This window comes from Bombina bombina, chromosome 2, assembly GCF_027579735.1.
Source record: "Bombina bombina isolate aBomBom1 chromosome 2, aBomBom1.pri, whole genome shotgun sequence".
Taxonomy (NCBI): Eukaryota; Metazoa; Chordata; class Amphibia; order Anura; family Bombinatoridae; genus Bombina; species Bombina bombina.
Window position 1 is genome coordinate 964,811,672 of NC_069500.1, and position 18,012 is coordinate 964,829,683.

The 18,012-nt window shown below is 40.1% G+C and overlaps 1 protein-coding gene across 3 annotated transcripts in view; it reads right to left on the reverse strand.

Annotated features, from left to right (window-relative positions):
- Positions 1 to 18,012, reverse strand: part of RAP1GDS1 (Rap1 GTPase-GDP dissociation stimulator 1) — a 488,321-nt gene that overhangs the window by 178,409 nt on the left and 291,900 nt on the right. For all 3 annotated transcript variants that reach the window (XM_053703455.1, XM_053703456.1, XM_053703457.1), the window contains 2 exons: positions 14,135 to 14,263; positions 1,059 to 1,184 (listed from right to left, as the gene is read on the reverse strand). In XM_053703455.1, coding sequence (XP_053559430.1) covers positions 1,059 to 1,184; positions 14,135 to 14,263 — 255 coding nt within the window. The remainder of the gene's footprint in view (positions 1 to 1,058; positions 1,185 to 14,134; positions 14,264 to 18,012) is intronic.

Genomic DNA, 18,012 nt, shown 5'->3' on the forward strand with positions numbered 1-18,012 from the left:
CCGGTACTGACATAAAATATATAAAAGCCCTGTCCAGAAGGATCATATCACCAGCAAATTTACTCATATCTTCCAATTATCAAACTAGGAAGGGGAATAAATTGCTTCACACGTATTACAGAAACATAATTTTTATCAGTGAGTCCCTGTAGAGAAGTATAAAGTCTTTGGATTTTATTAAAATAAAGCTTTTTACTATTTTACCCTATTCCTGTTGTTGGCGTATCTCAAGACATTTAAGTCCCTTTTAAGCTACTACTTTTAGCTTTTGAGAGCGTCTGTAGTATGCTATTGTTGGAGACTACTAAGTGATCTGAACACCTTTAGCATCAGGTTCCTCACTAGTAACGGCTTAAGTGGCTAACAGGAAAAATCAAATTGGCGGTCAGCGTGAGAAGTTCCGGCTCTCTCTGTGTGTATCGCAAAGCACTGTGACGTCATCAGCAAGCATTAGAAAAGGTCACATTGGTGAGGAGTGCTCAGATTTCTATTTCGGATATCTACAACGTAAAAGTCATTAGTGCTCTCAATGCCTAAAAGATGTTCAATCCTGTGTGTAGTTCTATGTGTGCGGATCTTGGCCCTTTTGGTCCTACGTACTTCACCAGGAATATCTCCTTCTCTTTTACAGATTTACCACTGCCAGGACACCATCTTGGAGAAGGCTCCGGTTTCCTTCAATATGGACTTTGTTTTGTATTATTGAGATTCATTTGTTGTAAGTTTGTGATACTTTGTGATATTCTAGGTAACAGATTGCACTAGTGACTCGTATCTTTTTTTGCTTCACTTTGAATATAATATATTTATATTTTGATTACCATTTATTTCCTTATGTGGTTCATATTAGTTTTTTTTTTTTTTTTACCAAGAAACAGATATTTTTTTATTAAATATAAGATATCCAATTTTATATAGCCTTTAGCTTTGCAGGGGTGCAGTCGTTTTGTATAGCTTTATTTATTTAAAGTTTGCATCCATTTTTTCCTGATTTTTTTCTAATGCTTGGTCATACAAAAGATTTTTCAGTGTACTATAAGTAAAATCGTTGTGCTTACCGTTTTCTGCAAGTGGAGCCAGAACTTCAAAGATCATCTCTTTCTTTTCATGCTCAGTTTGCTTTTTAAAAAGTTTTACAAGTTCATCTGCAATATTTGTAGAAGCAAACTGTTCTTTGCTTGATTCTGTAATTTTAAAGAAATATTAATTTTATTTAAAAAAAAAAAAAAAAAAGGAAAAAAAAAAAAAAAAAAGGATAATGATATTATGGACCCAATTCTCTAAAACATGCCTGTATGCACTGAAATGACTATTCTAGTCCTTACCCAGAAAGACCTCATTCAATTCTCTAAAAATAGGTCTCAACCTGCCGCCGATAGAAAGTAATGAAGCGCTTTGTAATGGAGAATCTCACAAGCACATTTAACAGGGAGGATTCAGCACTAAAAACATTTTTTAAACAAATGCAAATCAAACTAGTTTTGCATATATTTCTTTTTTCTATCAGTATAAGTGAATTGTATATTCGCCACCATTAATTTGGTGAGATAAATCAGTGAGAGCTGCAGGAGTAATATAATTCAAGAACACCCTTATCCAGCCCATTCAATGAGTTGTTGAGATTCAGAGAATCACCTTTTTTTTACTTTGTAATTTGAAAAAAAAAAATAATTTATACTAAAAAATTAGGATTTCTCTAAACTGTAGTTTTAAAAAAAATCCCAGTATTGTGGAATTATGATATATTCATGTGCTTCTAAGGAACATTTGCACTTGAATAAATAGTGTGTGTGTGTATATGTGTGTGTGTGTATATATATATATATATATATATATATATATATATATATATATATATATATATATATATATATATATATATATATATATATATATATATATGTGTGTGTGTATTTACACATACACATCCTTAAGAAATAATGATAGGCACTCACAAGTTTTTTTTGTTTTTTTTTTAAATATCAAAAATATTTTTTTTTGCGCAGTCACCGTGAAATTAAAAAGGTTTAGGTTGAGGTTTCGGCGTGATTACCATGCCTTTTTCAAGACCAATATAACAATTTGCAACTCCATATTCAAACAAACCAAGATTTATAGCCCTAAACTCCAGTCTGTGCTGCAAAAAATACACCCACGGCATCACGCATAGAAGCAAGGTTAACCCCTTCATGCTAACTAACTCATGTTCATACAGAAGTCCTATAATGCTCATATTGTTGAATACAACAATCATATCAATTTACAAATAAATGTGGCTTACCAAAACATGTTCATATGCCCCCCCCAATGGTGCTCTTACAGTGAAAATCAGGATTTTCACACTATTCTCTGTGTAAACGCGAGTTACCGAGTGGCAGTCGCGTGACCGCCAGCGTTCCACATAGGGTTGAGCAATCAGTGACAAAATTAAAAGGGTAATTATTACATATACAATATACTTTCATTTGGGGCCAACTGGGGCACTTTTTGAAAATTAACCAGAGTTCAGATCTTGTAATTTTGCCCATTTACGAGCGCACAATAAATTAGCTCCACTTGTAATCTAGCCCTAAAGGGACAACACCACACTAAGGGCCAGATTACGAGTGGAGCACACAATTTCACTTTCGAAAACGCAATATTTGCACTCCGCTTGTAATACCAGTGCATGCAATTGTAGTCCACAATGCGAACGCGAGATCCTGTTCACATTGCATGGAAGATTTATGCTAAATAAAATGCGCTTCCATAGGCTCTAATGGGAGCCATTGCGCATCAATGGGTAGCAAATTATAAATATTTATGTATATGAATATATACATATATATATTTATGTGTTAATAAGTATATATATATATATATATATATATATATATATATATATATATATATATAAATAAAAGCATATACATATATATTTACAAGGAACACACAGTTCCCCTTAGATGGCAATGTAAAGGCACTTTCAGTACCATTTTTTTTCTAACACCCCACACTCACTAACTTTAGCCCCCCAAAAACTGCATAGTGCATTTTTTCTTTTTGTATTTGAAAAAAAACTAAATTTATGCTTACCTGATAAATTTCTTTCTTTCCGGGCATGGAGAGTCCACAATTTCATTCCAATTACTAGTGGGATATTCAACTCCTGGCCAGCAGGAGGAGGCAAAGAACACCCCAGCAGAGCTGTTAAGTGTCACTTCCCTTACATTCGGCTGAAGGAAATGGAAAAAGAAGATAACACAAGGGTATAGAGGTGCCTGAGGTTTGTACAAAAAAACGGCTGTCTTAAATTTAAATAAGGGCAGGTAGTGGACTCTCCATCCTGGAAATAAATAAATTTACCAGGTAAGCAGAAATTTTGTTTTCTTTCCTATGGCATGGAGAGTCCACGATTTCATTCCAATTGTTAGTGAGAACCCAAGCTAGAGGACACTGAAAGGGAGAGAGAACAAGAACAAGCGGACTTAAACAGAAGGCACCACCGCTTGAAGAACTTTTCTCCCAAAGGAAGCCTCAGCCGAGGCAAAAGTATCAAATTTGTAGAATTTGGAAAAGGTATGTAAAGAGGACCATGTAGCCGCCTTACAAATTTGCTCCACAGAAGCTTCATTGAAAGCCCAGGAAGAAGAGACAGCCCTAGTGGAATGAGCCGTAATTCTCTCAGGAGGCTGTTGTGCAGCTGTCTCATAAGCTAACTGGATAACACTTCTCAACCAGAGAGAAAGAGAAGTAGAAGTAGCCTTCTGAGCCTTACACTTACCAGAGAAAATAATAAACAGGATAGAAGATTGCTAAAAATCTTTAGTTGCTTGAAGGTACACTTTTAAGAGCACGCACAACATCCAGGTTATGCAAAAGAGGTTCCTTCTGGGAAGGAGGATTGGGACAAAAAGAAGGAACAACAATTTCCTGATTAAGATTGCGATCCGACACTACCTTAGGAAGAAATCCCAGCTTAAGGTAATAAGGTAAGGGGAATTACACAGCAGAGCCGAAAGCTCGGAAACTCTGCGAGCAGAAGAAATAGCAAGAAGAAACAAAACTTTCCAAGATAACAATTTAATATCAACAGAATGCATCAGCTCAAACAGAGCCTCCAAGGAGGAGCAACAGGTTTAAAACACAGGCCTGATTCTGACCAGGGCCTGAACAAAAGATTAAACATCTGTCTGCCAGACATTTGTGCAAAAGAATAGACAGTGCAGAAATCTGACCCTTCAGAGTGCTGACTGACAAACCTTTTTCTAGGCCCTCCTGAAGAAAAAACAAAAAATTCAAGGTACTCTTACCCTGCTCCAAGAGAAACCTTTCGATTCACACCAATAAAGGTATTTGCGCCATACCTTATGGTAAATCCTGCAAATAACAGGAGCCTGAAGCATGGTATCAATGACCTTCTCAGAGAAGCCACACCTAGCCAAAACTAGGCGTTCAATTGCCAAGCAGTCAGCTTCAGAGAATCCAGATTTGGATGGAGGAAGGGACCCTGAAGTAGAAGGTCCTTCCTCAGAGGTAACCCGATTCAATTTTCACCCGTGGGAACGTAGACTAGACAACAACATCTCTGTATGACATCTTGCTAGTTGAAAAGATGACGCTTGAACCAAGATGTTGTCTAGGTAAGGCGCCACCGCGATTCCCTGAGATCTGCCCACCGCCAAAAGAGCCCCTAGAACCTTTGTAAAGATTCGAGGAGCCATAGCAAGGCCAAAATGAAGGGCAACAACCTGGAAATATTTGTTCATAAATGCAAACCTCAGAAACTGGTGATGTTCCCTGTGAATAGGAACATGAAGATATGTGTCCTTCAGATCTATGAACATCATGAACTGACCCTCCTGGACCAATGGAAGAATGGAACAAACAGTTTCAATTTTGAAGGACGGAACCTTGAGTAAATTGTTGAGACACTTTAGATCTAAGATGGGACGGAAAGTTCCCTCCTTTATGGGGACCACAAAAAATTTGAATGAAATCCTTGACCCTGTTCCTCTACAGGAACTGGAACAATCACTCCCAGGGAAGATAGGTCCTTAACGCAGTTTAAGAAGGCCTCTCTCTTTACGTGTTTTGCAGATAGCTTGACAGCATAAATCTGCCCCTGGGGGGGGCAAGATTTAAATCCCATTCTGTAACCCTGGGATACTATGTCCATGGCCCAAGGATCTGGGACATCGCATATCCAAGCCTGCCGAAAAAAGGAACGCCTGCCCCCCACTTGATTCAAGACTAGATTGGGGGCGGTCCCTGCATGTTGATTTAGAATCAGCGGAAGGTTTCTAGGCTTGCTTCTCCTTATTCCAAGGCTGACTGGACCTCCATGAGGTCCTGGATTGCTCCGGCATGGAAGAGGAAGACTTCTGTCCTGTGAAGTTACGAAAGGAACACAAATTAGAATTCTGACGACCTTAAGGTCTATTCTTCTTGTCCTGAGACAAAGAAAGATCCCTTTCCCCAGTAATTTCAGAAATTATCTCAGCCAGGACCAAATAAAGTCTTGCCCTTATAAGGTAAAGACAGAAGTTTGGACTTGGATGATACATCTGCAGAACAAGATTATAACCACAGAGCTCTAAGAGCTAGAACAGTCTTAACTCCCAGTCTAACCACTTGCATGTTGGCATCACAGATAAAAGTATTGGCCAGCTTAAAAGCCTTAATCCTATCCTGGATCTCCTCTTGTCAGGGTTTTTTCCCTGTTTTGTTTGCCATGTGATGCTGGCAGCCATTTTACTCACCTCTCTTGCTGAGTGTGTGATGCTGCTCATTTCCTGCACTTCCTTTTATGGCCAGACTGGTATACATCATCCGTGTGAGAAAGGATGCCGTCTCAGAATTGTTATGTCATCACTTATTATTTAAAATGGCCTCTGTTCAGTATGCTTTGCCCTTGCGTTGTCTCAGACCTGTTTGTGAGAGCTCCTGTGTCTTACCTGGCTGTCGGACATCCCTCCTGGTTCCTGATCCCTGGCTTGTTTCTGACTCTGCTGTTCTCCTTGTTCCTGATTCCGACTCGTCTGACTACTCGCTTTGACTCCTGACTCCGCTCGTCTGACTACCAGCTCTGGTTTTGATTCCTGGCTTGTTATTTGACTTGTGGACTTTTATTATTTTTTGCTATTAATAAAGGTGTGATTATTTTTGCACTTTTCATCTCAGTATGATTCCTGGCACCCTTACATTACGCAAGGGCCATGAATCCTGATGGTGCTAATAATCCACCTTTACCTGCCATAATTTCCAGGATAGATTAACAGGATCACTGCTTGGATCAATTTGCACTAGCCCTGCAAACCCTGCTGACTCGCACTGCACATTTGGACCAAAGTGTCATGCAAGTTATGGCTGCTCCTGTTTCCGGTTCTGCACCTAGTCCTACCAGGAGCATGTCCGGTTCAGCACCTCTACCTCAGCTTTATGGAGACGATCCTAATCAGTGCAGAGGGTTTTTGAACCAGGTGGGCATTTACTTTGAGATGTTACCTCAGGCTTTAACCTCTGACAGAGCTAAGGTGGGATTTTTCATCTCGTTACTCTCTGACACAGCTCTTGCCTGGGCAAATCCCTTGTGGGAGACTAATAAACCTGTGATTTCAAATTACCTTGAATTTGTGGCCTCATTTCAAAAGGTATTTAATGTTCCGGCTAGCTCCTACTCTGCCGCTAAACGACATGTCCATTCAGCAAGGTACAAGATCTGTTGCTCAGTATGCCATTGAGTTCCGTACGCTTGCCGCAGAGGTAGGTTGGAACAATGAAGCCCTTGTTGCCACCTTCTTTCATGGGCTCTCTGATGCGATTAAAGATGAAGTTGCTGCCAAAGATTTACCAGAAGATCTCGAGGCATTGGTGTCTTTTTTTTATCCTAATTGACATCAGACTAAGTGAGAGGCCCTCTTTCAAGAAGCGCTTGCGGAAGCCTCCTGTTCTGTTGTTTCCTACGTGTTTGTTCCCACCCAAGCCTCCATCTCCTCCCATGCCTCCTGGTCCCGAGTCACCAGGTACTGCTGAGCCGATGCAGTTGGGATTCACACGTCTCTCCGTGGCAGAGAGGGCCTTTAGGAGGAGGGAGGGGCTCTGCCTCTATTGTGGGTTACAGGGCCACCTTTTGAAATCTTGTCCTACACGGCCGGGAAACGCTCAAACCTAAGGTCCTGCCGGGGGCAGACCTTGGGTGGTTTATCCTTGTCCCTGGAACCACTAAAGAAGAAACCTTTGGTCACGGTTGTCCTTTCCTGGGTGGACTCCTCCATAGTCACCCAGACTCTTGTTGACTCCGGTGCTGCGGGCTATTTCATTGACAGTGCTTTTGTATCAAAGCACTCCATTCCTGTTTTGCCTCGGTCCGTTCCGCTTGCTATTGAGGCCATTGATGGCAGGCCCCTTCAGCCCGCACTCGTTACTCAAGAAACTGCTCCGTTATCCATGGCTGTTGGGGCTCTCCATTTTAAAACCCTTTAGTTCCAGGTGATAAACTCTGAGCATTTTCCGATTGTTCTGGGTTATCCCTGGCTCCAAAAGCACAGTCCCAGTCTCGACTGGCACAGGTCCGTAATTTTGTAGTGGTCTCCGCAATGTATTTCCACTTGTCTTCGGAAACCAGTTAAAGTCTTGTGCACTTCTTCGGTATCTCAATTGCCAGAGGAGTACCGAGAGTTCCTAGACGTTTTTGACAAGGTGCGTGCCGGTACGTTGCCTCCTCACCGGTCTTACGATTGTGCCATAGACCTGCAACCCGGAGCTATTCCTCCTCAGGGCCGGGTTTACCCTCTGTCTGTTGCGGAGAATTGTGCTATGGAGGATTATGTTGCCGATGATCTGTCGCGAGGGATCATCCGCAAATCCTGCTCTCCTGCAGGGGCTGGCTTCTTCTTTGTGAAGAAAAAGGGTGGCGAGTTAATACCATGCATCGATTATAGGGGTCTTAATCGTCTTACCATTAAGAATGCTTATCCTATTCCGCTCATTACGGAACTCTTTGACCGCCTCAAGGGAGCTACGGTCTTTACTAAACTTAATTTGAGAGGAGCGTAAAGTCTCGTTAGGATCAAGGAGGGCCACGAATGGAAAACGGAATTTAACACCAGGAGCAGGCATTATGAGTATCTTGTAATGCCCTTTGGCCTATGTAATGCTCCTGCTGTTTTCCAGGAATTTAGTAATGTTGTCCTACGAGATATGTTGCAACAGTGTGTGTTATGGTGTACTTGGACGACATCCTCATACACTCACCCACACTTGAGGCTCATCGTTCTGATGTTACACGGGTTCTTCAGAGACTATGTGAGAACAGTCCTGTTTTGTAAACTCGAGAAATGTGAGTTCCATCAGACTCAAGTAACCTTACTAGGTTATGGTATCTCCGTTGCAGGGTTCTCCATGGATCCTGACAAGTTATCTGCAGTTCTGCAGTCGCCTCGCCCAGTTGGTCTTCGGTCTATTAAATGTTTTTTGGGGTTCACCAATTACTATAAAGTTTATTAAAAACTTTTCTTCCTTGGTCAAACCTATCACAGACATGACCCGTAAAGAGAATGATCCACTCCATTGGTCACCTACTGCCATTATGGCCTTTGATAGTCTTAAGATTGCCTTTGCTGCTGCACCAGTTCTGGCTCATCCTAACCCTATCCTGTCTTTCGTTCTTGAGGTTAATGCCTCTGAGACTGGAGTAGGTGCCCTCTTGTCTCAACGTCCTACGCCGGACGGTTCCTTGCATCCGTGTGGTATCTTCTCTAAAAAATTGACACCAGCAGAGTGCAATTATGAAATTGGCGACAGGGAATTACTAGCCATAATATTGGCACTCAAGGAATAGAGGCATCTTCTTGAGGGTACTAGCGTGCCAGTGCTCATTCTTACTGACCACAAGAATTTAACTTATCTATCTGAAGCAAAACGTTTGTCGCCCCAACAGGCCAGATGGGCACTATTTTTGTCTCGGTTTAATTATATGGTCTCCTACCAGCCCGGTAGTAAGAATGTTAGGGCTGATGCCTTCTATTGACAATTTTCCACTCTGTTCAAGGAGGAGTCTGTACCTACTCCAGTTATACCTCCTGACCATATTTTGGCTACCATACGTACTAATTTGACTTCTCCCTTGGGGGAGGAGATCCTGGCTGCACAAACCAATGCACCTCCTGAGAAACCTAGTGGTAAGTGTTTTGTTCCTGAGAATTTTAAAACTAAACTAAGCCGCAGGTCACCCAGGCAAGAACCAAATTATTTGGTCTGTCACTCGACAATTCTGGTGGCCAGGTCTTCGTTCTGATGTTGCTGACTCCTGCTCAGTTTGTGCACAGAATAAGACTCCTCGACGTCTTCCTGTGGGTCTTCTTCAACCTATTGCTAATGATGAGCGTCCTTGGACACATCTTTCCATGAACTTCATTGTCGAGCTCCCTGTTTCCAATGGCAATACTGTTATCCTTATGGTGGTTGACCGTTTTTCTAAAATTTCACATTGCATTCCCGCTCAGGAGCTTGCTTCAATTTTTGCCCGGGTGGTCTTCTGTTTACATGGTTTACCCAAGGAGATAGTGTCGGACCGGGGTAGCCAGTTTGTCTCCAGATTTTGGCATTTCTTTTGTGCTCAAATGGGGATCCAGCTCTCCTTCTCCTCGGCATATAACCCTCAATCCAATGGGGCTGCGGAACGAGCTTATCAAGCTCTGGAACAGTTCCTCCGTTGCTATGTCTCAGATCACCACAATAATTGGTCTTAACTGTTACCTTGGGCAGAGTTTGCTCGTAATAGTGCTATTAATGCTTCCTCCAAGTTATCCCCGTTCATGGCGAATTATGGGTTTCAACCATCCTTGTTGCCCGATTCATTCATGTCTCAGGGTATTCCAGCTTTGGAGGAGCATCTCCGGCAACTCCGTTCCACGTGGGTGCAGATTCAGGATTGCCTTCATCGTTCTATGCAGCGCCAAAAGTTCCAGGCTGATCGTAGGCGTCTGCCCGCGCCTTCCTACCAGGTTGGTGAGAGAGTTTGGCTGTCCTCCCGCAACTTGAATCTTCGTGTGCCTTACAATAAACTGGCTCCCCGTTATGTTGGTCTTTTTCGAATACTCCGAAGGGTCAATCCTGTGGCCTACGCTCTTGACCTTCCTCCTGCAATGTCTCCAATGTTTTTCATGTCTCCCTCTTAAAACCATTGGTTTGTAATCGGTTTACCACTGTGTTGCCTCGTCCCCGTCCTATCTTTGTTGACAACCATGAGGAGTATGAGGTCAGCAGCATTATTGACTCTCGTATGTCCAGGGGCCGCGTACAGTATTTGGTTCACTGGAGGGGCCATGGTCCAGAGGAGCGTTCATGGGTTCCCTCCTCTGATGTTCATGCTCCCGCCCTCCTCCGTGCCTTCCATGCCCTTTTCCCCAATAAGCCTTTTGTCCCCCCGCGGGGGAGGGGTCGTTCAGGGGAGGGTACTGTCAGGGTTTTTTCCCTGTTTTGTTTGCCATTTGCTGCTGGCAGCCATTTTACTCACCTCTCTTGCTGACTCTGGTGCATACTGTGTGATGCTGCTCATTTCCTGCACTTCCTTATATGGCCAGACTGGTGTACATCATCCGTGTGAGACAGGATGCAGTCTCAGAATTGTGATGTCATCACTTATTTAAAGGGCCTCTGTTCAGTATGCTTTGCCCTTGCGTTGTTCTCAGACCTGTTTGTGAGAGCTCCTGTGTATTACCTGGCTGTCTGATGTCCCTCCTGGTTCCTGATCCCTGGCTTGTTCCTGACTCTGCTGTTCTCCTTGTTCCTGATTCTGGCTCGTCTGACTACTCGCTTTGGCTCCTACCAGCTCTGGCTTTGATTCCTGGCTTGTTATTTGACTTGTGGACTTTTTATTATTTTTTGCTATTAATAAAGGTGTGATTATTTTTGCACTTCTCATCTCAGTCTGATTCCTGGCACCCTGACACCTCTATAGTAGTCTCTTCTGAAATCAGGTCAGACAAGCCATCCCACAAATATGATGATGCCCCCGCAACTGTAGAAATACTTGCAAATGGTTGCCACTGCAATCCCTGATGAATGTATAGCTGAACCAAAAACTTTTATTTTATGTTTCAGATAGAGCATGCAATTCTAAGCAACTTTCTAATTTACTCCTATTATCAAATTTTCTTCATTCTTTTGGTATCTTTATTTGAAAAGCAAGAATGTAAGTTTAGATTCCGGACCATTTTTGTTGAACAACCTGGGTTGTTCTTGCTGACTGGTGGATAAATTCACCCACCAATAAACAAGTGCTGCCCAGCGTACTTAACCAAAAATAGCTTAGATGCCTTCTTTTTCAAATAAAGATATTAAGAGACAATAGAGGTAAATTAGAAAGTTGCTTAAAATTGCATGCTCTATCTGAATCACAAAAGAAGAAATTTGGGTTCAGTGTCCCTTTAAGTAAGCCTCAAGCTTCTTATCCATGGGATCCTTGAAAGAACAGCTACCCTCAATAGGAATAGTAGCTATCTTGGCTAGAGTAGAGATAGCTCCCTTTACCTTGGGCACTGTGTCACGTATAGAGTCAGCAACAGGAAACTTCTTTTTAAAAACAGGGGATGGGGAAAAAGGAATCTCTGGCTTATCCCATTCCTGAGCTATATTCTCAGACATACGGACTGGAACTGAAAACTTTCACAGATGAAGGTACATCATATACTCTGTTAAGTTTACTAGACTTTTTTGGCTTCTCAGCAACAGATGAGTCAGGGTCTTCAAAAGTAGCAAGGACCTCCTTTAAAAGTAAACCAGAGGTTTTCTATCTTAAATCTAAAAACAGAATTTATGTTTACCTGATAAATTACTTTCTCCAACGGTGTGTCCGGTCCACGGCGTCATCCTTACTTGTGGGATATTCTCTTCCCCAACAGGAAATGGCAAAGAGCCCAGCAAAGCTGGTCACATGATCCCTCCTAGGGTCCGCCTTCCCCAGTCATTCGACCGACGTAAAGGAGGAATATTTGCATAGGAGAAATCATATGATACCGTGGTGACTGCAGTTAAAGAAAATAAATCAACAGACCTGATTAAAAAACCGGGGCGGGCCGTGGACCGGACACACCGTTGGAGAAAGTAATTTATCAGGTAAACATAAATTCTGTTTTCTCCAACATAGGTGTGTCCGGTCCACGGCGTCATCCTTACTTGTGGGAACCAATACCAAAGCTTTAGGACACGGATGATGGGAGGGAGCAAATCAGGTCACCTAGATGGAAGGCACCACGGTTTGCAAAACCTTTCTCCCAAAAAATAGCCTCAGAAGAAGCAAAAGTATCAAATTTGTAATACATATCTGATCAACAGAAGCCTCGTTCTTAAAGGCCCATGTGGAAGCCACGGCCCTAGTGGAATGAGCTGTGATTCTTTCAGGAGGCTGCCGTCCGGCAGTCTCATAAGCCAATCTGATGATGCTTTTAAGCCAAAAAGATAGAGAGGTAGAAGTTGCTTTTTGACCTCTCCTTTTACCAGAATAAACAACAAACAAGGAAGATGTTTGACTGAAATCCTTTGTAGGATCTAAATAGAATTTTAGAGCACAGACAACGTCCAAATTGTGTAACAAACGTTCCTTCTATGAAACTGGATTCGGACACAAAGAAGGTACAACTATCTCCTGGTTAATATTTTTGTTGGAAACAACCTTCGGAAGAAAACCAGGCTCAGTACCTAAAAACCACCTTATCTGCATGGACCAGATAGGGCGGAGAACACTGCAGAGCAGATAACTCAGAAATCTTCATCTCTTTCCTGTTTCAGAGTAAATAGTACATACCAGCACTATTTTAAAATAACAAACTCTTGATTGAAGAATAAAAACTACATTTAAATACCAAAAAACTCTAAGCCATCTCCGTGGAGATGTTGCCTGTACAACGGCAAAGAGAATGACTGGGGAAGGCGGAGCCTAGGAGGGATCATGTGACCAGCTTTGCTGGGCTCTTTGCCATTTCCTGTTGGGGAAGAGAATATCCCACAAGTAAGGATGACGCCGTGGACCGGACACACCTATGTTGGAGAAATTAACCTCCTCTTAATCTGTAGAATGTTCCGCTATAGAGTCAGAATCTGAGATAAAGAAAATGTCTATACTATAAATTATCACAGAGCCCAGACAATTATAACACAAAGTTATATAATTTGTCCTTTCTTTCAGCCAGCCTCATAAAATCTCACCTACAGTAAAGCAGTGCCCCAAAATCTGCCTTCTTTTAAATTTATATGTATTTATATAGACATAGATTAGTCCCACATAAAGTAAAATCCACAGAAATCTTCTCGATTAACTCTTAGATTGCTGGTACCTTCTAACCTAGAAGGAAAAGCACTTACATGTGGAAGTGGCTGTCAAGCAGGGAACAGCTTATTAGGTGTGACAGATTACTCCACATCTGACAGTGACCTGTAGAAAAAGAAAAAACAGAGTAACCAACTCTGGTTTTCTATAAAGGGGTAGTATTGCTGTTAGAAATAAAGCAAGGACCACCTTGCAGCCTTCTAACTGCTGAAAGCCACCATTACTCTTACTAAAGTGATTGACATGGACACATCATAGCCCACAATCCTTGCTTGCTGGTAAAAGTACCCATTTAAGGATTAAATCTTCTCAGACACTCATCTTCGCACATCCTCCTGATGATAGAGGGAAAGAATGACTGAGGGTTATGGGTAAGGGAAGTGACACAAAACAGCTCTGCTGGGGTGCTCTTTGCCTCCTCCTGCTGGCCAGCAGTTGAATATCCCACTAATAATTGGAGTGAAATCGTGGTCTCTCCATGCCATAGGAAAGAAAATGATACTAATTTTTTAATAAAAAACTAAACTATACTATATTTTGGGGACAATTGGGGCAATTTTAGAAAATTAACCAGAAATCTTATCTTCTGAGTGCTAATTGCTACCTCATCCTCACAGTAGCAATACCCAAGTCACTTGTAAAGGCTGGTTATTTATTGCGTGTGTGTAAACGGGCGAATTTGCCCATTTACGGGCGCGCAATTAATTAGCCATAAATGTATAGGCAAGGCTAATATATATGTACATGATTAATTAATTTTGAACCCCCTATTATTAATCAAAACTATTATTGCACTCATAATTTAAACTCAGATAGCGTACTTACCAAGTTCTGCTAAATTTCCAAAAGCAACAAGGCACATTTCTGTTAAAGCATTGTTTTGAGAATGGATTCCCAATAGCTTCACTAGAGTAGGGATCACACCCATGTTTATAAGCTGAGCTTGCAGAGAATCTAGGTATAAAAAATGTTAACATATTTCAGTTATTTGTATACATATCGATTCTACAAAAGCAAACATTATATTTATGCCTCAGTACCATGTTCAAGACAATTTACAACATTACATCAGTAAGTAGGCATGATACTTACTTACATGTCTTTAAACCAGTGATTCTCAAACCGTATCACAGCAAATAATGGCTGTGGTGATGATCTATTAAGAGATGTTGTAATCATGTAATCAAAGGATTAGGTAGCATCAGAGCAAATGGCCAATGTTATAGCTCTAATTAACTTGTTTGTAGATTATGGAGACTATGGATTGCTGAGGCAATGACCACTGATTTACTTTAAATGGATTGGAAGCAAGCAATAATATATCATTATACTGCACTAAGGCAACTTTACTGTAAGTTAAAAGAAAGTCTAGTATATTAGGTTTATATATTTAAAATAAATAAATAAATGAACTATATAATACACACAAAAGTAGAACGGTTATAAGGAGTGAAAACAAAGCATTAATTGTACAATAAGCAGTGTTGTTAACATACCAAGAAATAAGGCACTGAAAAAAGAAACAAGGCTTTGAATATAATTGAAAGAGAATACTGCTTAACAAATACAATGACATGCAAATGAAGTGGCACCTAAAACAATACAAATGACATAAGTACAAAGTCATTCTTAAACGTTCTATTTATATCTTCTTTTCCTATTAAGAGAAACATCTAGTAAGAAAATGCAAATGTAATATATTCTTGCCTACTTAGAGAGGAAGAGCATCAAAGTCCTGGTCTCTCCTAAGAAATAGGAGTTAGTATGACTAGTTGTACAGCGCCTAAGGTTTACAAACGGTAAACCCAAATATGGTCACTGTTCAGAGCTCACTAGTTGACTCAGCCAGTGCGGCCCTCTGTGTATATGTGTAGTGTAGCAAGAGACAAGCAAATCTACCTTAGTGGAAGGGTCACTTATTTGCCCCAGGCTTTTAGCTCTCCACTAGTCTCCATTGCACACAATTTGACAGCAGCATTTTCTCTACAAGATCCAAATATGGAAATACTAATTTTGCCATATTTACTGAAGTCAAACTGAAAATGCAGGAACTTGTGTGACTCAGTTAAACAATATCAAGCAAGTTTTACTGTGACACACAAATTCCTATGGCTACAGATTGACTACAGAAATAGGGGCGATTAATTCCTGACAATATTATCCTTCTTTCTCATAACTGAGCAGAGGTCAAATAAGGGGTCAGATTTAAGTTAAAAAAATGTCATTGACTACATTTATTCATTAGTATTTTTGGTAGTGGTCAAAAATAAGTATATTAAGACGTTTTAGTCAAATAACTTTTGATTATATATTTTAAATATTTCCAACTAAAGAAATCTTCCTTATTTAAGTTAAAAGTTAGGCACTTAAAATCTAAATTTCTTCAAAGCCTGTAGAGCAGTAGACTATGGCAGTGTGGTGTTTCCTAAAATATGCATACATATATAATGTGAAATGCACACTGTGTCAAGCCACAGTGGTAAATTTTGAGTAACAGTTGTTTTCCGCCTATCATTTGGATTACACAGTTAAACTGTGGCACATGCACAGAGTTAAGATGTTTTAAAACATTGCATAACATGCTTTGATTGTTCTATATATTTTTTCTCTGTACATCTAAAAAGGGTCTTTGACAACCAGATTTATTCTCCTGACTCTAAGAAGAATCAGATCAGTATTAGCTGGCATATGTCCTCTGACCTGCGGAGTAGACCGAAATTCCCTCCAGCAGCCTGAAGGGGTGGAAAATCTGAGCCCTACATATATCATTCTCCTTCCAGCTTAATTCAATTAATTTATAGCAAGCAAGTACCATTTTGGGGAAATAAGTGGGAAATTATTTGACCCCTCCCCCCACCAATTGTGAAAGGAAATTTTATGAATGAAATATGAATGTGAAAGAAAGACTTACATATTGTTCTAGCAGAACCATACTGTATAAGTATTAGTGAGTCAGTACAAACATGGAATCATATGAAACAAGTATAGGTTGGGGTGGCCTGAAAAATCTTTCTATCAGATCTTCCCTAAGCTGAAGCAAACACATTGTGTTGGTGAAGACATGTGGATTAAGCCTGGAGCTTCAAAAGAAAAAGCTCTTTCATAAGGCATCAGGATCAAAACAAATCCAAAAATGGCCAAAAAATATCCTCTTCCTTTGGTACAAAGGAAAGGCTAAAGAGAAAAATGTGCGTAATTGGCAGGGAATAGGCAGCACCACCAGATCTACAACAGCTAAAAATGTTCCTTGCAAAAGAAAAAGATTCAAAAGAAAAAAAAAAACTTTAGAGGTATAAGACTGCATCCAAGGAAAAACAATATAGTGACACAAAGAAAGACACAGAAAGATTTGAAGATCATGTTTGCTAACTGCGGAAACATAAGACCTCCTAGGGATTGTTAACTGGATTTTTAAATTAATTTTTTTGCCTGTTGCCATTGGTTCATCCAATGTTTTTAGCTAACTTCCTGTAGGCAATGCTGCTTCTTCAACAAAAAATACCAAAGAAATTAAGCAAATTTGCTAACTGAAGTAAATTGGAAAGTTGTCTAAAATTGTATACTCTATTTGAAAAATTGTGAGTTTCATATCCCTTTAAAGAGAAACACACAGGTATTTCCACAGGAATAGGGTCCTCATTTACTCTTGTGTTTGTTTGTCAAATTGTGTCTTGTATCTGACAAGTTTTGTATCATTGTTTTATTTAAATTAATTGTACCCATAGACAGCGTTGCAGTATATGTTGGCACTTTATAAATAAAGTATAATAATAATAATAATGTGCAAAAGAGAGAAACAATTTGGGGTGAGTGAAAACTATCTACCCAAACAGAATAGGAAGATAAAAGATAGAGCAAAGAGGTAACCTGGACTTTGTTTAGTAGTTATTGTGCTATTGTATGTGCCTTCTGGTATCCCTCTAGAATTTATAGCTGCTTCTGGTGCAACTGAACGGTTAGATATTAATTGTATAGGCTCACCTTAACTGAAATGTGGAACAAGCAGAGTTAGCTCTTATAGAAAGCTGAAATCATCAGCTATTCTGTAGCCAGTGAAATAGAACATTCACATTTCACCAAGTGAGGAATAGATCACATTGACCTGATACAGAGCTGGAGTTCATCTATCTGCCACATTTCCAAAAAAAGAGAGACTTTAATTATAGTATAGTTGTATAGTGGAAGAGAGAGACAAGACTTTGAAATTCTACTCATCCAAGCAGTCAAGTATGTGCTATCCAAACAGCATTGCGTATACCATTGTAAAATAATTTTAGAGAAAATAACATGAATGTAGTGAATATAACATGGAGGTTTGTTTTTGATTTGATGCAACATCTCAAAAGCCTACATCAAGTCAACATCATACTTATTGTAATAATATATTACTCACATAGTTTAAGGTTTTTACTTTATGATTTTAAACACAAAACATCACATCATTACAAACTAGATTTTGGCAGGGCCGTTGCACATTGTGAATTCCATGTTAAATATTTATACCCTGATCATATAACCGTCATGACACATACAATGCCACTCAATATGAATAATCAGTCGCATACATAATTATAATCTAAGTCTTGCAATCTTTCTGCATTTAAAGTCAATATTGTCCTTTTAACAAAATACTGAATCCTTAAACAAGGAAATCTCTGGAAATAAAGAAAGGTTAGAGAAATAACAGATAAGTGCAAGAATCA